General features: G+C 57.0%; 1 protein-coding gene across 5 annotated transcripts in view; it reads right to left on the reverse strand.

Annotated features, from left to right (window-relative positions):
- Positions 1–3490: 3490 nt before the first annotated feature.
- The window catches only part of ANKRD11 (ankyrin repeat domain containing 11), a 132864-nt gene continuing 113080 nt past the window's right edge, over positions 3491–23274 (reverse strand). For 4 of the 5 annotated variants that reach the window (XM_077310210.1, XM_077310212.1, XM_077310211.1 and 1 more), the window contains 9 exons: positions 17361–17531; positions 16718–16924; positions 15949–16091; positions 15165–15312; positions 7418–14097; positions 6960–7058; positions 6733–6876; positions 5881–5973; positions 3491–4699 (listed from right to left, as the gene is read on the reverse strand). In XM_077310210.1, the coding sequence (XP_077166325.1) occupies positions 4514–4699; positions 5881–5973; positions 6733–6876; positions 6960–7058; positions 7418–14097; positions 15165–15312; positions 15949–16091; positions 16718–16924; positions 17361–17531 (7871 nt within the window). In that variant the 3' untranslated portion in view covers positions 3491–4513. The remainder of the gene's footprint in view (positions 4700–5880; positions 5974–6732; positions 6877–6959; positions 7059–7417; positions 14098–15164; positions 15313–15948; positions 16092–16717; positions 16925–17360; positions 17532–23274) is intronic. The other variant, XM_077310214.1, reaches the window with a different exon arrangement.

The raw sequence follows: 23274 nt of genomic DNA on the forward strand, positions 1-23274 counted from the left end.
AGGCCGGAGCACCAAATGGCCGCACAGTGCTGGCACCCGCGGAGGTCAAAGGGAAACAAGGAGGGGACCGGCTGCGGAGGGAGCCTCCAGGGCCCCGAGGAAGAGGGCAAGCTCCCCAGAAGTCGCCAGGAGACTCCTAATCAGGCCTGCCCCTTTGGGAGCCTTTAAACCTCTGTTTCAAGTTTATGAACTTTTAAAGCAAAAGCTTTTTTAAAACGCCCGGCCTACGCACTACATAGGGGGAGCACGGCAGATTTGCACAAATGTTTCATAATGTTTTGCTTTCACGGGTAAGGGAGGGCTAGAAAGACGGACCAAATGTGAAGTCAGGCCTGGCTGAACAAGAGCTGGATCGGGCCCCGCCTCTGCATCTTCGAGTGACACCAGTGGGCCTCTGGCCTGCCTGTCAACGGTGAGTGTTTGTGCTTTGCTGGGGAGAGAGATGGGCTTGGGGGACTCTGTGTTCAAAGCCCCCCCTGGACACTCCCTGAATCCCTGGTCCTCCCTGCCTGTTTGAGGTGCCCGGGGTGGGGGAGTCTGGGAGGGAGGCACAAAGGGGACATTCTCTGCCACGCCTCGTTGCTGAGCCACAACGAAAGAATCCAGAACCACCGCCACGACCTCCTTTTTTTTTTAAAAAAGAATTTATTTACGAACATTATCTCTTGAGGGACAACAGCATCTCTGCGCTTCTCTCTGTACATGCAACCGTAGAAAATAACATCTGTATTCACTCTCCCTCTTTCCGCAGGAAGTCGCACAGCTCAAGGACAGTTGTGTGGCGGCACAGCAGTGGCGGCAGCAGGACCAGCCCTGCCCAACAATATGTACACAAACCACATTGTAAAAAAAGGAATTACATTGGTACATTACAGACCACGCACCCCGCTGCTGTTTTCACCCCACAGTCTACGCAAGTTGCACGAGTACAAACAGAGGGGAGTGAATGGACCTGCCAGAGTCCTCGATCTACACGGCTATATACACACTGTCTGGCTGAAGAAGGGCCAGGGGGACCCGAGTCCACAGAGCAAACCGGCTAAGGGGTTCTGCTGCTCCCAGCTGAGGAGTCTCCGCCAGCTGCAGTGATCAGAAGGGGGTGGAGAGGAAGAGCAGGGCTTCCCTGCCACTCAGAGCGGCACCCAAAGGGGCCTTCATTTGTTGGCTTCTGAACAGGGCAAACTGGCAGGCCTGGACTCCCTTCGCTGTGGGTCCCTCCCTCCCTCCCCACCCCGCCACCCCCCGGTATAGGACACTGCACAAGTCTTTGGGGCTGACCTGTGCAGAGTTAAATGACTGCTTGGGCAGAATGTTTGCCCTGAGTGGCTCAGAGCACAGGAAGGCGACAACCCAAAATGCCCATGTATCAAACCTTCCTTGTGTGCATGCACACGCGTCTCTGCTGACCAGCACCAACCAGTGTGCTCGGGAGAGGCTCTGATCGGCCACAAGCAAGGAACATGGAGGGGGCTTGCACAGAGCACAGGTGCATAAAGGGACCCTAAAGCCTCAGGCCAGGAGGAAATGCCCCTCGTCACCTGGAACCACCAGCTGGCTTTCCACAGCAGAGGAGAATGCAGCAGCCAGTCCTGCCCAAGAGCTCCACTCTGCACAGCTATCTTTGACACCCTACTGGCACCCAGCAGCTGTACAGGCTTCCCCCCTGAAATGTCTTTGGAGACTTCCTCCAGTTCAAAATGGCATTTGAAAGGGAACCTCTCTGATGCTGCAGGGTACTGTGGGACATGGGGTGTCTTCTCATCCCCTGCCCCCCTCTTCTAGTGGCCTAGAGAAAAGCAGTCCAGCGGGGGGCTCTGGTGGACAGGAGTGGGCCAAGGGAGCATGGGGTGCCTTTAAAGAGAAGGGGGTGGATCAGGCTACGGGGGGGGGGGGGATGGGGGCTGACCAGGGACCTCGGAGAATAGCTCCCCACTGACCCACTTGGTTGCATGCCCGGCTCCGTTCTTCGGCAGGGGGAGGGTGCCCATCAAGACTGCCCCAGGGCTAGGAGCTCCCTTTGGCTGACGGTGGGAGGTGGCACCAAGGCATGTCTAGTCCTGATGATGCAGAACAATGCCCCCAACCCCCTGGGGCCGGAGCTAGACGGGCAGCTGCCTTCGTCTGCCTCAGCAGCAGAAAAGAGTCGGAGCCCAGCAGAACCTGAAAGGCTGGCAGCAGCAGAGGCCGGGGGGTTGTTGTGGGGAGAAGGGGCTGCAGGGGCTGCCCAGGGCCTTGCTGTGCCAGTCCTGAGGGTGCTGCTGGACACCTGCTCCTTCCTCCTCCCAGAGCAATCTGCCGCGAGGGCAAGAGAAGCTAGCGCTTGGAGTGGCCAGCTTTTGTTTGGGTCGTTCTGGGTGTGCAGGCAGAAGCCACACCAACTGGGTGAGACTTCCGCCACTTCAATTAGACTTCCGTCACTCTCTACACATTTCTGTCATTTCCAGCATACAAATGTGCACAAGCACACACATCACAGGGCTCCTGCCCTACCATAGAGCTGTTGCCAGAGCGACAAGCTGGTGCTTTCTTGGCCCTGCTAAGCCAAGCAGCACCAACCCTGCTTGGCAGGGTAAGGAAAACCTCCCTGCAGCCAGACGGCGCCACAGTGTTCAGCTGGTTCCCCGCAGTCCTGCCTGTGCCTTGGCCTGCTCCTCAGCACTGCCTCTCCCCAGGAAAGGTCCTCCAGGCCTAGGAGGTCAGACCCTGGGGGTCAGTCAAGAGAGCCTCTTCCCAGACAGGCTTCTTGCAACTGTCCGGAGGGCCAGAAGGCAAGATTGAGACTCCTCAGTTGAGCAAGCTCACTTGGGAAAAGGCCCTTTCTGACCCTCACTGGGAGGAAAGAGACCCATTTCTAGCCCCAAAGAAAGCTTCAGCAAGGCCCATCCTTCCTGGGTACCACCTGCCCACCACAGCAGTCCCCCACCTGCAGACTGCCAGCAGGCCACGGTCACTGTTGACCCAGCTGCCTCTGATCACCCAACGCCCCTCTGCCCTGAACGCTGCTGTGCTACCCTGAGAAATGCAGGCCCCGAGTCCTCTTCCATCGGGAGGGAGAGATTCTGCAGTGCCCCATGCTTTATCCTCCCTGGGCTGAGACTTGCTACTTCCTGGAGGTAGCAGGGGGTGGGGAGGGTCTTAAGGCTTTGGCTAAAGAAAGGGCTGCAGCTGCTCCCCTTCCAGAGCACCCCAGAGTCGGAGGTCTCTTGCAGTGGCAACACTCAAGGAAGGAGGCCTTCCCTAGACAGGGGCTCCCTTTGCCAGCTGAAGCCTAGCCTGTAGCTCCAGGCCCCTGGCAGAGAATGCCTGGACACAGCATGGGGAGGGCTCATGGGACAGGGCTCTCTAGGGCACATGTCACCTGCTCTGCTCTGCTGTGCTGGGGGGGGGGGGCGGCTGAGACTGCAATGCACCCCCCCTGTTGGCCCTAGGCCTGGCAAAGGGTTTTCTATCGTGGGGGGGGGCTGCCTAGGGTGAACTATACATACAAAGGTAACTTTCATTAATTTATTTATTTCTTTACACATGACTGAAAGTGATGTTACAGTACATAAGTTATTTACAACTGTGCAGTAACGTGTTGCAAAATAAATTATCTAGAAGGCAGCAAAAAGTACATTGTTAATGTATATAAAACTGTACAGCTTTTATGGGATACAATTTCTCTTTATATGAGTATTGGCTCTTGTAGTGTTTTATCTTTTCTTTTCAAGTTATGTTCTCAGAAAGAGAAACGAAATGCCCAAGATTAAAGGAAAAATATATATTTATATATATTTATATATATATATATATATATATAAACCGTACGGATCTGACTCCACGTAAAACGGAGTGGCCAAAGAAGTCCTTGCTTGCAGCCACTTCCCTGCTGCTGCTGCTGCTGCTGCTGCTGCCCCCTCCCCACGGATCGCCTGCCCCCTGGAAGCCCCCCGGGTCTTGAGGCTCGGCCTCCTGCGCCGTTTCCAGGGCCCAGCCGGGGGCCTTCCTGGCCAACTGGTTTTACCACAGTCTGGATGGAACGAGAGAAACGGAGGAACTCCCCCTCCCCCCAGGATCCCACCCCCCGCCCCATGGCCTCCCCCTGCAGCTCCTCCGAGGGGAGATCCACCTGCATCCCAATGGAAAAATCAAAGCGCCTGATATTGCCGCCCTCGTGGGTGTGTGGCCTGCCAGGGCGGGCCGGCGTGGCCTCGGGAGAGTGTCCCAGGATCGCTCCTGCTCCCGCTGACCTCTCGGCCTCCCTCCCATCCGGTCCACGCTGCCTTCCTTCCGCCACAGCGCCACGGAGGGGGAGGAGCCTCTCCGTCCCTCCTCCTGCTCCCTCTTGCCTGGCGCGCCGGGAGGTGTGTCGTGAAGAAAGTGCCGTCTGTGTGTCATGGCTGTTCTGCTTCCTCCTCTTCTCACTGGGGATTCATCAGCAAGCGGTTGGGGGGGGTGTGAGCACCGGCACCCATCCTCGGGGGGCACCCACCCATGCCAGTTTGCAGTGAGACTGTCTCCAGGGGTGGAACCGTCATGCCGGCAAGAGCACAAAGTCATCGTTCACGTCCACCATGGGCACGTAGAAGGAGGGCACCTCGTTCACACACAGCGACTTGTGCCCGGCGGGGTCCAGCTCCTGCACCTTCAGCTGCCACTCCATCCGCTGCACGGCGTTCAAGGCCGCTGCTTCGTGCTGCTGTCGCATCAACAGGCACGTCTAGACGAGGAAAGAGAGCCAGCCAGGGAGTGAGGTGCAGCAGGGAGCTCCGCGCTCCACCCACAGCAGCAGGCGGCAGGGCAAGGCGGCCACGTGCCCCCCCCCCCCCCAGAGGGGCCTGGGCCCAGCCTTCATGCTGAAGGAGCGTGCCAGGGGTCAGGGGGGAGGGCCTCATGCAAGTGGCCAGCAGCAGCCTGGCATCCCCTTCCCTTCCGGAGCAGGAAGACTGCCATCCTTGCCAAAGCAGCCGGCCCGCCTCACGGGTGAATCGCACAGCACCTGATCTACGCAAGCGGGACCCAACAAGAAGGAGCCACACAGCACTGAGGCCACCCACTAGGCCCAATCTGTTTGCACAGCCGAGAAGAGGCTGCTGGCAAAGCCCAAAGGAGGGGCCAACGCTTTGGAGCTGCGTGGAGAGACCCTAGTCAGAAAGGTCAAGATTTCCCACCACCTACCCGGGAGTTTGCCAAGACAAACTGCGTCCTGGAAGTGAGGGAGCCCACAAAGGGTCTGCTGGGAAGGCTGACTGGGAGAGCCACAGGCTGGAAGAACACGGGGGGGGGGGCAGAACAGCCTTGTCCGGGGGGGGGCCTGCCCTTCAGGAGCACGTTCTTCTTCCCAGGGGTATAACATGCACAGCACCTTCATTGGGGAGGGGGGGGGGATGCCGCTGGACTGCGTCCTTCGCAGAGGGGGGACTGGAGGGGTTGAAGTAATTCCCAACTGCATCCCAAATAAGCCCCACCTCCAATAAGCATAATGGGGGCGGTTAATCCTCCCCATAGGAACCCTCATTGGGGGAAGGAAAAGGTGCAGAGGACCGGATCTGCTGCTGTCCTGGGTGTAAACTACATGGTACTGGCGGGGGGGGGGGGGTTCAGAGTGAAAGAAGTTCAGCCGTGGAAGGCACTGCCTAAGGGGGTGGGGGGCTCCCCCTCACTGGCCGTCTCCAAGCAGCGGCTGGACAGATCCTTCTCCTGGGCGCTTGAGGCTGATCCTGCCCTGAGCAGGGGGTTGGACTAGATGGCCTGTGTGGGCCCTTCCCACTGTATGGGTCTATGATTCAACCCTCCCCCCCCCATATCTAATTGTCAGGTGATCTCAATGCACTTCCTTCCGAAGAAGCAAAACCGCAAGCACAGCCGTTCCCCCCTTCCCCCCCCCCCACCATTCCTCACCTTCATGCGCTCATATTTGTCATCGACATCCTGCAGCCAGGAGATGAACTGGCGGGCATTGAAACGGTCCCTGACGGATTTGTTCTCATCTCCCTGAAACACAGAGAGTGGGGAGGAGGGTTGGGGGGGGACAGAAGAGGAGAAAAGTCCTGAGTGGGCAGGATCCCCCCCCCCCATAGGGGTCTCTTTGTGCCGGCCCCTTGCGAGAGCCGCTCCTCCAGGCTAGACAGTCCTCAGGCCCTGAGCTCCTTCCTTCCTTCCTTCCCTCCCTCCCTCCCGCTGGGAACGGCTGTGCTGTAGACCAGCCAGCCACCCAGATCAATAGAACGGACGGACGGCCCATAAATCCCCCCCGCCCCCCCCCACCGGTGTGCAGGGACTGCTGCCCGCAATGCAGCACTCTGCTTTCCACGGAGCCAGCTGGGGAGCAGAGCCGCCTGCTCACATGACCGGCCAGCGGGAGGGGCTGATGCCGCTGGGGGGCTCGGCTGCAGCCGCCTGTCAGTTCTCCTCCTGCTGCAAAGCAGCAGAGCCTTTGGCCACCCGTCTGGCACTGAGCAGCACCCAGGCAGGCCGAGGCACAGAGCCTGTCAGCGCGCCTCCCCTTCGGAACGGGAGGACCCGCCTGGCCAGAAAGAACGGCCAAGATCCAGAGGCCTCCTGGTCCTGGTCCGGCAGAGGCTGGCCCTTCCCTACCGGCCACGTGCACAGAGGCAACCCCTCCCTCCGCCCACCGGACAAAAGGGGACATCCCTGGCCCGTTGCCCAAGCCAGAGCCTGCGCCCAGGCCCCCGTGGCCTCCAACGGCTGGAAGTCCCCCGAGGGCCACGCCGTCCGAGGAGAGGTGCAGACCTGGCTTTCCAGAGGCATGTTGTACACCTCCGAGTCCAGCAGCATGGTGCACGCACTGAAGGGGACGGCTTGGTTGGCGATTGTCCGCGCCGCCCGACAGTGCACCCTCAGGATCTCCTGTTCGCAGGACACAATCAGCTTCTCCTGGGGAAAGGAGAGAGAGTCAGCCGGGGCCGAAGGAGGGGGCCCAGCCTCAGCCAGGGCCTCCCCCACGCAAGCAGCCTCACCCGCTCGATGCTGTGCTGCAGGCGTAGTTTGCCACGGACGGCTTCCTGTTGCCGGAACAGCTCCTTGAGGGGCTCTGCCAGAGATGGAGGAGGGGCAATCTGGAAACACACGGAGAAGCACCAGCCGGTCAGCGGCCCCCAGCCCCCGCAGGGTAGGCAGCCAGGCCAGGCCGGCCCACTGCCCGGCCACAACGCTCCCTGCTCCCCTCTCTGGCCCAGGCAGCAGCAAGGTGCACCCTACTCTGGTCAGCTTCCCCCACCTCAGGGGAGCCTTTTGGGATCCCTCACCCAAGCCAGAGCTCCCTTTCCCCTCCGGCCCTCCCACGCCAGCAGCCCTCAGGGTTCCTCTCCCTAGGGAGGGGCCTCAGGCTGCGCGGCCTGACTTCCGCCCCCCCCCCAGGGCTCCCGCCCCGGCCTGTGGGGTGGGCTGGTAGGCCAAGCGGCCGGCTGCTACTCACCACTGGGATGTGCAGCTTGCTGAGGGGCTTGCCATCCAGCAGGTAGGCGCCCGTGTAGGTGACGTACTCGGCGTAGCACTGGGGCGCCTGGGGAGTGATGCAGCAGAGGACCTTCCGCTTCTCCTCGATCTTCTTCCGGATCTGCAGGTACTCGAAGTACGGGTTGGAGCGGTCGCTGTGGTAAGGCTCGATGGCGTCCAGTTTGATGGCGTCCACGATGGCCGCCAGCGTCTGCTGGATCATCTCGCGCGTCTGCTGGCTGGAGGTGTTGACCTGCTGCTGCAGCTGCTGGCTGGAGCGCTGGAAGCGGCGTTTCCGTGGGTGCTGCGCCTGGGCGTCCTCCTCCTCCGTGGCCCGCCCCTTGGCCCGCGTGACAGGGGCTGGGGTGGGGGGGAACTCCTTTTCGGAAGCTGCCGCGTTCTGCTTGCTCTGGTTAGCCAGCATCTGAGCTCGGTTTCTGGTGATGCGCTGGGGGATCTCTTCGATTTTGGGGGGCTTTGGCGCTTCAACCGCCGGTTTGGGTGCCGCCTCCGTGGCTTCTGGCGGAGCCTCGACTGGGGGGGCGGCAGCGGCCTGGCTGGCGCCCTTTGCTGCGGCCCCATCCTCTGCATCGGTGCTCTCGGTGTGGCTGGCCTGGCTCACCCCAGTTGGAGAGTGACTGTCCGTGGGGAGGGCCGCTGTGGCCAAGCCCTCCCCTTCCCCTCCTGCCCCCCTGCTCTCCGGCTGAACGAGGCCAGGCAAGGGGGCCTCCTGCAGGTTCTGGAGCCTCTCTGAGTCTTTAACGCTCTCAAGCTCTTGGGCCCCGGCAACTTCGGACTCCCCTTCTGGCAGCCCCCCATCATCCTTCTGCTCTTCTGCCTGCGGTTCCGGCTCCCCCGGCAGGACGCTCTGCTGGGTCGAAATCCGCTCCCCCAGCTCACTCGTGGCTCCATGGGCATCTTCAAGTCCAGCTCGGAGGGTCTCGGGAGCACCCGGGGGGCTCTCGGGAACCCCCTCGGCCGCCTCCTCCTCGGGAACGTCTTTCGCTTGCAGGGGCAATTCCGGCAGTGAGAATGGACCGAGGTCCAGGTCGTCTTCTGAATTGGCGAAGGAGTCTGGCCACGAGACTGGCTCCTCTGCGGCGACCGGGGCCACAGTGCTGCTCTCCACGTAGCTTTGCTCCACAGCACTCACTGGCTCCACCTGGGACTCCGCCGGCATCCTGGCAGACTGCAAAGGCATGTCGGAGACTTCTCCCACGCCAGGCTTGCAGCCACGGAGGAGCGTGTCCAGCCTAGTGGGGGACTCGGCAAATGGAGCCTGCTGTTCTGCAGCCGCCATTTCTCCCGGGACGGCTCCCCCGGGGTCTCCCTTTGCCTTATCGAGCCCTGGCTCGGCCGCCACCAAGGCGTATGACATGGGGGAGCTGGGATAAGGGGACTCCGCAGCCGTGACGGGTACTGGTGTGGGATGCCCAGAGTCAGGAGAACAGAACGGCTTTGGGGAATCAGGGGCCGGCAAGGGAGACTTCATGAGGAGTTCTGACCCCACCAACCAGCTCACAGGGTGGTCAGAAGCGCTGCCCGTCAAACCTGGAGGAAGAGGCAAATCCAGGTTCCTTGGGGGAGGAGGGTCCCACTCAGCGCTGTGGTGTTCTGGAACAGCAGAGCCAAACAGACTCTCCTCGGCTGGCGGCAGGATAGATGCCGTCGCCTGCTGCTCTTCTGTGGCCTCCAGAGGCAGGCCGAGATCCGGTGGGAGCGCACTTTCCACCGAAGGGGCAAGCAGCTCGTCCCTGTGAGAAGGGGACGATTTTGCTTGCAATCCCGAAAAGACACTTTCCGGGGACTGAACAGTGTTGCCAACAGTTCCTGGAGCACAGGGCAATGGTTCTCCCTTCGGAGACGGGACCCCATAGTCAGGGGAATAGTACTCTGGGGACAGACATGGGAACTTTTCCATGGGAACGGAGGGAAGAGGGACTTTCTCGTCTATCAAGTGCTGCATGGGAGAGTCATAATGGGAGGTGGCTGGGACACTCTGCTGCCTGAAAAACTTGTCCCCGACGCTGAACTCCTCTTCTGGGGCTCTCCGGATATCCACAGACATGGAACGGTGAAGATTCGTAGAGGGAATGGTCCTTGTTGGGGTCTGACTTGGGTTCTCAGGGAATCCGCTGGAGGAATTGGAATATCTGTCGAAAAAGGAGGGCGAGCAAGCGTTCATGGACATGGTGGAGACGGGCAGGGAATGCTGGGAGTCGGCACAGTCAAACATAAGTTCTGTGTAATCTTCGGTGCTGCAGGACGGTGTCCGGGGAGTCTGCATCACCTCTTCGTAGCTTGGGCAAGAGACCACAGATGCTGGGGTCGGGACCCCCGTGGGCCGATTCTGATCCGGCCTTGGAGACGCAGGGAGGATTTCTTTCAGCTGTGGACCGGTGATCCAGTCTTTGCAGTCTGCCCCAGCAGCAGGCTGAGCCTTGTTGTCCGGGGACACTACTGGAGCCAGCGGCCCCAGCTCTTTGAGTTTCTTGTCCTTCGACTGGGTATCGGCTGGTTTCTTTGTGGCCAGATCCAAGCTCCTCTTGCGCACGTCCTCATTGGCCTTGGCTTTGTCTTTCAATTTGGGGTCCCCCGATCTGTGCCTCATCTTTTCCATCTGCTTCATTCTCTCTTTATGCCGCTTGTGGCGTTCCTCGATCTCCAGGTCTTTCTGGCTCAGCATCCGCTCAAAGCTGGTCATCATCAAGTCCCCGTCCCCCAGCAGCTTCTCCCTGGGTCTGCTGTCTTTCTTGCTGCCCTCTTTGGACACGGTTATTTTATCATTTCCGTTGCTCATTTTAAGACCCTCCGCTTTGTCCTTTTCTTGGTTTTCTTTGAGTCTCTCCTTTATTTTGAGATCACTGGATTTGGGGGGTTCTTCTTTCGATTTCTCCTTGAGAGTGCTTATCTGAGAGCCGTCCTTGTCCTTGGCAGACTTCTGCTCCTCTTTGTGGTGCTTGAGGAACCCGTCGGCATGTTTATCTCGGTGTTTGTCTCGGTCCTCTTTCCACTTGTCTTTGTGCCTGTCCTTCTTCTTCTTCTCTTTGGCGGTGCTGACCGTGCTGGAGCCGTAGGCCTTGTCTTTCTCTGCCTTCTTGGGCAGCTCTCTTTCAGAGTCATTTTTGTCTTTCTTGTCAGAAAACAAATAGTCCATGTTTTTGTCCAGCTCCTCCTCTGCCTCTGTCTTCAGGCCGTAGGAGATGCCAAAGCCTTCTCCGTCCAGAGAGAAATCTCTCTCGTACTGAGCCGAATCTTTCCTGCTGGAGTCCTTAAGCTCCTCTGCTTTCTCTTTCTTCTCGCCTTTGTCTTTCTTGGCTTTCTCCTTCTCGTGGCTCTTTTTGGAGGAGGAGGAGGAAGAGTGGCGGTTCCTCTCCCGCTCCTTGAGTTTGTCCGGCAAGCAAGACAGAGCCTCTTTGCCTTTCTCCTCCGGAGCATCCATGAGAGAGAGGCCCGGGCAGTCGAAGAGACTCGTGAGCACAGGTTCTTGCCCTCGGTCGGTGAAGCTGTCAGAGGAAATCTCACTTATTTTGTCGTTGGAGTCATCTTGGAAGTCGTTGAGGGCTTCTTCTTCCAGTTTCTCCAGCAAGCTTTTCTCCGGCTCTCCGCTTTTGGAAGACCGCTTCTCCTTGGTGTACTCTTTCTCTGGCCTCTCCTTGTGCCTGCTCTTAGCCTTCTCTTCTCCCAGGTGCTTTTTTTCTGCCTTCTCGGGGAGCTTTTGCTTGGCTTTCCGTTCTGGAGCAGAGTCTATGGAGCTTCTCTCTTTCCTCTCTTTGTACTTCTCCGTAGAATCCTTGTCCTTTTTCTCTTTATGTTTCTCGAAGGAGCATTTCTCTTTTTTCTCCTTCCCACCCTCAGCCAGTCCTTTGTCCTTCTTCTTCTCTTTGGACTCTTTGTCCTTCTGCTTCTCAGCAGAATGCTGCCGATCAGAGGAATACTTCCTGTGCTTGTCAGGGAGATAAAGGTCTCTGTCAGCCGCCAAGCCGTCATCTTTGTCTGGCAGGCTCTCCAGCCGATGCATTTCACTTCCAATGCTCTCGCCCAGTTTGAACCCGCCCAGGTTGTAGTCCTCCTTCTCGTCCTCGCTTTCGTCTGTGAAGATGTCCAGGATGCTGTACCAGTTCTTTTCCCGGCCTTTCTTCTCCTCCCGCCTCTCATGGAAGTCCTCTCTGTCCCCAGGGAAACTCTTCTCTTTCTTGTCTTTTGGCTGCTCTAAGGAAGCTTTTCTCTCTCTCTCTTTGCTGTGAGGATCTTTATATTTCTCCTTTGCATCTTTCTTCTCTTTAAAGCCTTTGTCCAACTCCTTGTCTTTCTGGGTTTTTTCAGCCAGAACCTTCTCATTTCTCTCTTCGGCTTTGGATTTTTCCTTATACTTTTCTGATTTTAATTTTTCTTTCTTGTCCTTCTCAGGCAGGTCCTTCTTCTCCTTCCCGGAATGATGCCTCTCCCAGGCCTCTGCATTTTTCCCACTGAATTCGGGATCGGCTTTTTCTTTGAAGAACGCTTCACAGGCGTAGTCTTTGAATTCATCCCTATAAGAGTCGTCTTGTTTGGTTTTAGCGTCTTTCCTGTCCCTGGAGCCATCGGACAAGTCTCTCCTCTCCCGGGTAGCTTCACCGGCATCCTTGTCTTTCCTTTCCTTGAAGCTTTCAGCGGAGTCTTTCCTCTTCTTGTCCTTTTCAGCCAGGTAGCTGGGGGTGCCTTTATGCTTTTCGGGCTGGTCCTTCTTCTTCTCAGCGTTCCGCTCGACGTATTCCCTGTCCTTCTTCTTCAGGAAACCGTCTTTTTCGCTGCGCTTCTCGTTGCCGTCCCTCTTCTCCTTGGCTTTGCTCTCCCTCTTCCGCTCTTTTGCCTCCTCCTTCACGGTTTCCAGGAGGAGTTTGGCCACCGTGTCATTTTTCATTTCCCTGTAGTCTGTCACGGGGGAGTCCCAGCTGTCCTCTCCTTTGAAGTCAAAAGAAGAATCCGAGGACAAGTCTGAAAACCACCGATCTTGCTGGTCATCAGAGAGGCTGCACTTGGTGTCTTCGCTTTCCTGGAACGGGTTCTTGTTAGGAAAGTCCTCAAAGCTGGACTCCTCTCGATAACTTTTGTTGTCCTTTCTACACTTCTCTTTCTCCTCTTTCACGGTTTTCTCTTTCTCTGCTTTTGCCAGTTTTTCTTCTTTCAGTTCGTTCTTCTTTTCAGCCTTGGACGGCTTGTCTTTGGGTTTCCTCTTCCGGTCCTCCTTGTGCATTCGGGGCTTCTCCTCCTTAGGCGACTTCTCCTTGGCTGGTTTCTCCTTTTCCAATCTGCCTGCCTTTTCTTCTCTGAAAGATTTAGTGATGTCTTTGTTGGTCTCCTTTGCTTTTTTCAACGACTTCTCTTCTTTGGAATTCTTTCCTGCTTCATCTTTAAACAGCCACTCCTTCTCCTCCGATTTCGTCCTGAGGAATTTCTCCTCCTTCTTGAACGGCTCCCGTTCGTGCTTGAGCACCTTGATTTTGCTTTCAACGGCGCTCTCGGTCTCCACCATCAATGCCTTCTCCGATTTCTGCTTGGAGTCCTCATATTCAAAGGAAAAGGCCTTGATGACCTTCACCTCCTGGGCACCGGGACACTGGCCCCTCTCTTTGTTCTTGTGTTTATGTTTGGTTTTATGCTTTTTGACAACTTTCCCTTCCTTGTCGAGCTTTGGAATCGCCCCATCGATGTTGCCGTGGCATGAATTCTTCTTCTCCACCCCCACCGCCGGCCCATGCGGGGCTCGCTTCTTGTGCTCCTGTTTCTTCCTCACGGGCTTGAGGGACTCCAGGCTCGAGTCCTCCGAGGTGTAGTCCGACTCGCTGGTCAGCCTCGTCCGTGTCGAGTCGGATAAGGAGCTGACGTCGGACCAGGCAGGAGAAGAGACCGTTTTCCAGTTGTCGGTCCTCCAGTGCTTGGAGTGCTGTTCCGCAAGGCTTGAGTTATGCTTCTGCGAGCCCAGGCTCCCGTGGGAGGAGGCGGAGGAGGCAGACAGGGAGTTGAACAAGGAGGACTCCTTTAGCACCAGCCGGGAGTCTTTTACACGGGCAGCACTTTGGACCGAGTCTCTGTCCTCCTCCTCCTCGCTCTCCAGGTTTTCACTCTCTGACTCAGAAGAACAGAACTGGTCATTTTTTTTGCCAAATCGCACCTCCTTGCCCTTTGCCTCCTTCTTGCGTTTCTTCTTCACCTTGTTTTTTTCTTTCTGCTGTTTGGCATTTGGCGCTTCTCGAGTCTTGCTGCTGGGCAGGATGGAGTGCGTCGTCAGCCGCAGCTTCTCCCCTGTCCCCGCAGCGATGCTGGCGTCCTCCTCATCGGACGTGTCGGACAGGATGCGGTGGGCTGACTTCTTTGGTGTGACTGTGCTGTTTTTAGGATAGGGCTTCACTTCCATTTTGGGGATGGAAATAAAACTATTTGCTTTAGTCTCTTTCCTGTAATCCTTTTTCAGCAAATGTTTATCGTCGACTGGGGGGACCCTGTCCTGCTCATCATCCTCATCGAATTCGTACTCGTCTTTGATGGGCGTGATGGTTTTGGGGGCCTCCTGATTCTTGGCCTTGTGCTTTAGGCCCTTCTCAAACTCAGAGTCTGTGTTATTGCCATCGATGGAACTGGATGGTGCAAATGAGGGAGCATCTTCTTCTTCTGAGCTCTCTGGGGAAACAAGAGCACAGAGAGCGGGTGAGGCACGGTGGCTATTGCCCCCCAGAACTAGCAGCATTCTCCGCAAAACCAGCCCACAATACCTGAATGGAGAATCACAGCTGCAGATGCTCTATCTACACGGTACTCAGCAGGGAGGGAATGACAGAAATCAAGTGGGAGTATCGGGGTAGAAAGGATGCAGATCCAGGAAGAGCTGTGGCTGGGTAACATCCATTCACTTCACGAGGGACTGCACCCAAAATCTGCAGCACAGCCAGCAATCTGCCAGACCCAATCTACCCTGCCGAGAGACAAGCCGCATCCGTTCCCTACGTGGGCCCTCCCTTGAGTATTGCCATAATATGAGTACTGGTCATGGGAGTGCGGCTGAGGACTCAGGGAGCCCTTGAGTGGCACCACATGAGGGAGGTGGGGGAGACACCAAGCGAGTTTCTCCCTGCATGTCTGCAGTGCTCTCGTATGTGTGCAGTGGCTGTGCCACTCCCGCGTTCTGCACCGTTCAGCGCCGTCTGTGGGAAAGAGCAGGACTAAGTCATCTCCTCCTCCACACTTTCCATGCTTAGCCTCCGGGGGAGGGGAAATAACTGACCGCTCAAGATTAGTCCGTGCAAGCCAAGCAGTGAAATGGGGCCGCCTCATCCCTGGGGCAAAGCACTGGGGGCAAAGCACTGAGCACGCAACTCCGTCTCCCTTCTGCGCTGTTTGCTCCAGGATGACCGAGCGGGCAATGCCCATTTCATATTGCCCGGCAGCCTTTCCTGGCCCACTCGTTCAGGCACTGACCTCCAGCCCCAGGCTGCTGCAGGCGCTCAACAAGAGGCTAGGAATGCTGAGGTCATCAGGAATGGCCCTGGCAGAGAGGAAAGCTCGTGAGCCAATGCTCGGAGGTGAATTCCTTGCGCATTCGTGGACTGGCAGCAGTTGCGTGAGCGAGTGCACCCCCGCTAGATTATGGCAGACGAGAGGTGACTTTTGCACAGGCCCAATGGCCACGCTTTGGAGAGGCTGCCCTTTCTAGCCACACCCACACCTGGTCCTTTACGCCACAGCCTTACCTGTGGAACTCTCTTCACTGGAAGGATACGTGGCCTTTCCCAGCAGCAGGTTCACCATGGTGGGGGAATTCGCTACTTTTAATGGCGTCTCTCCTCTCCTGTTTAGCTGATGAGCATTTCCTCCATAATGTAACAACAATTTCACCACCTATGTAAAAATAAAGTCTCGGTAAACTGCATCAGAAGTAGAGGCCTCTATCAGCGGAGAAAGCGGGAACGAACCTTCCCCTGCAGACAGGCAACCCCTTCCCCACAGAAGCAGAGGCTGCCTGGGTCAGGGGGAGAAAATGGGCTTTGCATGGGCAAGGGTCCAAATCTAACCACTAACACAAAGCGGGTCGAACAGCAGGGCACAGGAAGGTCAGGAAGAGCTGCTGCCCACCAGCTGAGAACATGCAAGGCTGGAGGAATCCCTGGTGCAGCAGAACGTGGGGAGGGCTTCTTGCCTTATACCTTTCTGCCCTCGCCTCACCCCGCTCTTCTCTCTTGCGTTTCAGGACCAAACGGGGCACCTGAAGATAAGGCCACCGTGGTAGGCATCCGGCCGGCAACTGGCTACTGGCTTACATGAGAGATGGGAGGCCAAGCTAAGCTTTCTCTTCGGAATGAAGAGCAGACAGAATGGCCAGCAGCTATCAGCTGTGCGTGTGCGTGTGCGTGTGCGTGTGTGGGGGGGGTTATACTGGGACCTCCAGTGCTGGGGACTGAAGCTAGCAGTTTAGCAGGCGCCATCTGGGGAAAGACAGTCTGAACCAACTCAAGAGCAACAGATTCAAGCGCTGACCTTGTAGTGCCCATTGCTGGCTGCGTCATGCAGCGGAGTGTCGTCGTCCAAGCCTTTGGTGTTCACCTCGGCGCCTGCAGCAAGCAGCTGCTTCGCAACGTCATAGTAGCCCCGGTTGCAGGCCTCGTGCAAAGCCGTCCAGCCTGCCAACAGGGACACAGACAGACCCGTGATGATTTCAATCAGGAACCGTGTGCCAACTCCCTGGCTGGGCCACAGCTCCACTGCCTGGCCCTGCGCTCACATAAGGCAGCAGGAGGTGTTTGACTGGTCTCTTGCCTAGCCAGGGCCTTGGTCTGGCTATGCAGTGGGTTGACCCCACCTGCCCACTATGGGTCTCGGGGGGCTGAATGGCCCTCTGGGCAGGGAATGCCGCAGCCCCAAAACAGGGAGTGCTCAACTCAGGCAAAGCTTCCGGAGCAGAAACAGGCCCGCTGGGAGGCAGGCTGTCTTTGGGGCAGCCCCACCTGGAGTTCCCCAAAAGAGCTCACGGGGGACAGGGGTGCACATCAGCCGGGAACTGGCGCTCGTCACGCGCGGGGCTCACAGCCAGGCAGCCTGCTGCACTCTGTGCCGCTCTTCCTGACCGAGCAATGCCAGGCCTCTCCTCGCTCAGGAACGCAAAGCTATGAGGACCAACCGCGCTCTGTCCCTGGCAGAGAACAATGCCATGCCCCCCCCCCCGCCCGTCCTCCGAGGCCTGCTGCCCCAGCTCCAGCTCCAGCCGGGAACAGGCCCTTGGCGCCTCCGCCTCCCGCTGAGGGATCACCTGCAAAGTCTTTCACGTTGACGTCTGCACCCTCGATGATGAGCTCCTTGATGCGCCGGGCATCCCCTCGGATAGCTGCCCGGTGCAGCCGAGTCTCTCCGCGTTCGTTCCGCTTGTTCACTTTATCTTTGGTCTTGGAGGCAGAGTTGGGCGTCCCCTTCTGACAAACCGCGGACTGAGAGGGATGCTTTGGTGTTGTATCTACTGCTGGGAGGAGAGCAGGAAGAAGGAACTGCGTGGAGGAGGAGCTGCAGCCACGGCCGCGCGGCCTCTAGAGGGCGCTCTTGCCACAGACCTGCGCCGCGTGGGGGAGGGGGGGAGAGGAATGCCTTTGCACACACAATGGAGACATTAATGCAGGGCTGGGATTAGGCAGAGGCTGGGGGGAACAGCTGCGGCCTGCCCAAGGCCCAAGGGAGGAAGCCAAGGCCCCCTTCGCCGGAGCCTCACCTTTGCCAGATGGAGGAGACCCCACTCGCCCAACTTTGAAACACAAAAGGGGGCTGCTGAGGGACCACTGAGCGTGGCACAAAGCCCTTTGCAGGATGTTTCCGAGATCAGGGAAAGGCCCCCCCACAAACCCCCCCCCCGAGCACCCCGTGAGGCATCAGTCACCAGCCCGCCCCCCAGAGCCGGTGCCTACCGGGGCTGTTGGCAGACTCTTCTGCTGTCATCTGCATAAGGAGGGCAACCTGCTGGCGCTCAGAGAGGGGGTAGCCTGCTCGGATCCCTGAAAGGCCCATCCCAAAGAGCAGGCTGGACTTTCGAGCTGCAGGCTCCTTCTTAATCCTTTTCCGCTCAGGACCCTGCTTTTCTGTTGGGCAGAGAGAGAGAGAGAGAGAGAGAGAAGTAATTTGTGCCCCTGAAATCCATTCATTTTAAAGACATTTGCTCACTGTCGCTCCCTCTGCAGAGGCTTGTCTTGCAGGGGGCAGAAAAGAGTGTTGGAAGCTTTGCTCCTGAGACAGCCAGACATGAAGCACAGAAGAGCCCTTTGTCAAACGCCAGGCAAGGGGGTTTTTGCACAAGCATCTGTCAATCTCCGCACACGGGGGCTCCTCATGTCATGACAAAGTGTACAGACAGCCCATCTCATCGCTTCTGGCTTGGCTTGAGTTCTGGGCCACACGGCACTTTGGGGAGTAAGCCGTTTTGGCTTGGGTTGAAATCCAAATCAAGATGCCACAGGGCAAATCTCCACCTCCAGGTGGGCTTCCCTGCGTGGGACCAGGGTGGGGCAGTGGTTGGAGTGTGGGAGCATAATGGGAAGGTTCTGCCATGAAGCTCAGAGCAGCTGAGGCGGGGAGAAGCAGGTCTACAGGCCTGAGTGCTCTGGGAGGGTGCCTGGAAAGGGGGCAGATGGAGAGATAATTCTCTCTCGCACCCAGGCCTGGGGGAGGAAGAGCCATAATTTTAGCAAGGAATGTTGGGCCTCGGAGGCTCAGCTCAAGCTCCTGCTTTGCCCTGGGGGCTCACTGCGTGATCCTGGGGCAGGGATTCTCTCAGCCTAACCCACCTCCCAGAGTCATTGAGGGAGAACAATGCGGAAGATGTTCCGGGTCCCTTGGGGAGGGGAGCAAGGTATAAATATCTAAACAATTAAGTTCAGGTGTAGGATTTTAAAACAGGGACGAGAGAAGCAGCACGCAGTGAGCTGTGGGAGTTATTGAGGCGAATCCGTCCAGTTTCTTGTGTCTGTTCCTGATAAGCCCCTTCCACGGAAGCACCGATGGCTGGGGGCAAAGAACTCTCCTACATGCAGTGCTGACAGTCCAGGACCGTGAATGAGGAGGCTGCCTTTGGAAGCACATGCTGCACAGACGCTCATGGAGACAAGGATTCTCCTCTTCTGGGGAGACTGCGAGGGAACCACATTTTGCAGGCATGCATCTTATGCTGTGTCCCACTGGCACATGGAAAATACACAGAGCTAAAGAAAACCCCTTCTTTCCTTTGCCCCAGAGAGGGCCAAGGTCTTTGTTCATGTCCCACCTTCCCAAAGCCCCTTCCCGGCTATTCCATTGCCACAGTCTGGCCACACACTTCCTGTAAATTTGTTATTGGTGTTGTGGTCCTCTAAAGGCCACATATGAATCAATATACACCACAGCCTGGTGGCGAATCCCAAGGAGCCAAGAAGCAACCCTGGCAGTTCTGAGACCGGGCCAGATCAGCTGATCGAGATAAGAAGATGGAGGAGTTACACATTTGCCATTCGGCACACACAGCTGCTGGGTTGAGGCCGGGTGAGCCAAACACCAGTTCAAGAGCAAAGGGCAGCCAGGTGCTGGAGGTGGATTCTGGGGCAAAGGCCAGGCCTTCCTGCACCCTCCCACTTCCACCACCCTGCTGTGTGTTGGCGAGGTGGCTGCAGCAGCTCAGCCGGGCCCCTTGCCACCCACGAGCTCCCTCGTCTCTTCCATCTCCAGAAGCCTCGCACGCAACAAGGGAAGGCGCTCTCCCTGGGCCAACTTGGAAAGGCCAGTTGCTACTGAATACTAGGTCTCGGTCATCGTGGGGAGCTAGGCAGAGCATGCCCCCTTCCTGCAGTCACTCCACTGGTTGCCCATCAGTTGCCAGGTTCCATTCAGGGCCCTGACTATTGTCTACAGAGCCCCTCTTGGGCCCTCAGCTCCACAGGACGGCCATGCTCTGCCATGACAACGTTTTCTGAAGGTGGCATCCTAGCAAAGAAGGAGGGGCGATCCTCCGATGTGGGCCTGCCTCAGGCCAGGGTAGGTGCCTGGGCACCAGCCATCCCGCAAACCGGATCAGGAGGGCATTTTTATCAGGTAACAGCAGGACTGAGAGAGAGTACAGGACTGTAGTCTATGCCACTATGTGTGCGACTGCCTTACAGATTTGTTATATTCATTCTCTTGCTCCTACTGCGTCGTTTCCTGACCTTTGTTTACACTGTCTTGAGGCTGAGTGAGAAAGGTGGACTTTAAAGCAAACCCAGAGATCCTGCGGGCGGACACACCTCACTCGGCACAAGCAAAGCGGTGGCGCTGCTCCTTTGCACACCTCCTGCTCTGCTTATTTTACGGGGCTTTTCTTAGCGAACCCTAGTCCTGACAAACCTCAGTGCGCTCCAACAAAGCCAGCCCAGGAGAAGAGCTAAAGGAGCCTCCTCACACACGGTTTCACATGCAAGGGAAGAGAACACGGCCCCTCTCTCAGCAGGCGCACTGGGGCTGACCTGTTTTGCATGGCTTGCAAGATGAGTGACGTATGCATTGGATGCACAGCCCCGGAAGGCTGTGTCCGACATACGCAGTGGTCCACACGTGCAAAAGGCTACCCATAGACTCACTGCGGGAGATGGCGAGGCAAGGCCCACCAGTTATGCGAGGCACCGGGCAGTGCCAACTGAGGCACAGACTTGCTTTGGAGAGCCTGAACTAAATATGCATCGTGGGTTTTTGGCTTCCCAATAAACAGAACCCTGCATAAGAACCCGTGCTTTGCAAAACAAAGAGACGTGCAATTATTGCACTGATCAGCAGTACTTGTCAGAACACAACTCTCAAATTGAAGATTCAGAAAATATGTTGCTTTCAACTACAGACGTTTCCTTGCCTCTTCCACTTCCGTTAGCAGGAGGTGGCTGAGCCAGTCACAGATTGGAACACATGAAACTGCATGGTAGTGAATGAGGCCATCGGAGCCCCAGGGTCAGTGCTGTCTACTCCGAATAGCAGGAGCTCCCCAGGGTCCCAAGAGCAGGCCTTCCTCACCACCTACTAGCTACCAAAGCAGGATCACCACTGAACAAAAGTAATGATTATTACTGGATAATTATACAACTTTCAGGCTGGTGATGAAGAAACCCTCCCTGCCCCCCCCCCCATGACACCAGCGTCATGATGGAGGACAGCCAGGTTGCAGCAAGACCCCAGACCAGAGCAAGAGGGTTGTAAGTGTCCTGCAAAGTGCAGGGGATTGGACTAGATGACCCAGGAGGTCCCTTCCAACTCTATGATTCTATGAAAGTTTTATTCAAAGGATGAGCTTTCGTGTTCATGCACACAATGAATCACTTGACGTGGTCTCTGAGGAAGTGTGCCTGCACACGAAAGCTCACTCCTTGAACAAAACTTTGTTGGTCTTAAAGGTGTTCCTGGACTCATGGGAAGGAGGGACTCAGTCCAAAAAGAAGGGGGCTTCCAGGTGGCCTCCCAAGCGCTGACTGGGCGCGGCCCATGTGGGCTGTGAGGAGGCATCAAATGCACGCTTCAGGCTCCCCTAGGCTAGGGATCCCCAACACGGTGCCTGTGGGCGCCAACATCTTTCCTGGTGCCTGCCAGGGGGTTTCAGAAAGTGGGTGGGGCCAGTTGTGGCTTTTACCCAGCAAGGCTTCTGATTGGCTGTGCAGAGATTTAAGAACTTTGCTTAGCCGCCCCCACAACACCAGGGCCCTCTCAGTGTGCTGAGGACAGGCTGAGGCAGCCATTTTGTAGCTTGCTCCCCCTCCTGCAGCAGCCATTTTGTTGCTGGGTCAGAATTCCAAAGGCGCAGAATCTGAAACTGGGGGCATTTCTGCTCTAGGCTTCTAGCCTGTGGGAGGAGGGAAAATGGGATTTGACGCACAAAGAGTCCAACATGACCGGAGCGAAATTGGCGGGTGATTCTCAAGAGGAGCAAAAGCTTTCCACAGGTCTAACCTGTCTCTCCAGGAGGGTCTGCAGTTCCTTTCATCCAAGGCCACGGAGGGGCAGCTGTGGGTTCCCCCCCTCTGCCTCTGGGCTCTCCCACTTGCCACGGCCAGCAGGGGACAGCCCCCCCTCCCCCCCCGGGCTCCTTTGTGCAGGAGCTTTTCGGCCACCAGGTTCAAACTGCAAATGCCTCAGCAGCCCCAGCGGAAGTCACCATCCCAAATTAGGAACAAGTCAGTATTTCCCTTGATCACTTTCCGTTTTGCTTGAAAAGAAGGCTGATTATCACCTGCCGTTCTGCAGGTACCTACACAACTTTGCCCAACGAGCATCACGGCCTATCCTGGCTCTTGGCTGCCTTTTCCTCGGCATGCTGGAGATTGCGGACTAAATCCCGCAGTGTGGCAGGGCACGAGAGAAGTCGTCTGAGCTCCTTGCCGAGAACCATGGCCAGTCACGGAGTAGGGACAACCCCCCCCCCCCGCTCTCTCTTTAGACAGATGGGCCTCTTACCTGCTGAGAGAATTGGGCACCTCACCTTCTGCACCCAGGGAATGTGGGCTCTCACACAGAACCAAGGAGCCTGCTGCTGCTGCCCTCAGTGGAGGAAAGAGCCAGAATTTCCAGCGCTCTGCAGCTGCAGCATCAGCACACAGGTCAAGCTCTTCCTTGCAAATTCTGAGGGGAGACGCTATGGGGGGGGGTCTGTGCAGCAGCAGCAGCAGCAGCAGCGCTGAGGTAGGGCGGTGGAGGAAAGTGCTGCCAGGACACAGCCCACTCCTTATGGATCCGATTTACATTCCGCACTCCCAGCAAGCCGGCTCAGGGCGGTGTACATCCATGTTTCAATAACATATGATAAGGTTAAAACGATTAATTAAAATTTAAAATTAGATGAAAAACAGATTGAGCAAAACACGTCAGAAGAAGAAGAAGAAGAAGAAGAAGAGTTGGTTCTTATATGCCGCTTTTCCCTACCCGAAGGAGGCTCAAAGCCTTCCCATTCCTCTCCCCACAACAGACACCCTGTGGGGTGGGTGAGGCTGAGAGAGCCCTGATATCACTGCCCGGTCAGAACAGTTTTATCAGTGCCGTGGCGAGCCCAAGGTCACCCAGCTGGTTGCATGTGGGGGAGTGCAGAATCGAACCCGGCATGCCAGATTAGAAGTCGGCACTCCTAACCACTACACCAAACTGGCTCTCAGCAGCCAACAGCCCCAGTTCTAAAGTGCATCCAGTTCTTCCTGGGCTAGCATGCGGTCTGGGGCATCTTGCAGGTAGGGAGGGTCTCCAGAGATGGTCATCGGTTCACTGGCCCCAACCGAAGAGCTCCGTCCTGCAGGTCCTGTGGAACTGTGCCAACTCCGTCAAGGTCCGGATCTCCTGGGAGCTCATGCCACAGAAAACGCCCCAGCCCACTCTAGGCCAGACACAGCAATTGGCTGGTGTTAGCAGGGCAGAGTGCCCTTCGGGGGTGTAGGTAGAAAGGCGGTTTCTCAGGTACACAGGTCACCGACTGTGAATGGCTTTACGGGTAAGCTTAGAATTCAACTGGAAGCCAGAGCAGTTGCTGGAGCACAGGACAAATGTGCACCCCCATAGTGTTCCTGTGAGGAATGGTTGCTTTGTTCTGGACCAGTTGCACTTTCTGAAGGATAAGGGCAGGCCCACGAACAGTGAGTTGCAGAAGTCCAGTCTAGAGGTGGCTGCCACATGGATGACTGTGGCTAGGTGCTCAGGGCCCCAAGTAGGGTGCTAGTAGCTTGGCTTGGTGAAGGAGGAAGGCCTATGCCTTCACAGGCAAGAAGACATCAAGGTCATGCTCAAATTTCTGTGCTCACAGTTGCACACCGTCCAGGCAGGGCAAGTGTGCTTCCTTTCTTACACAGCCACTGGGCC

This window comes from Paroedura picta, chromosome 14 (assembly GCF_049243985.1).
Source record: "Paroedura picta isolate Pp20150507F chromosome 14, Ppicta_v3.0, whole genome shotgun sequence".
NCBI lineage: Eukaryota > Metazoa > Chordata > Lepidosauria > Squamata > Gekkonidae > Paroedura > Paroedura picta.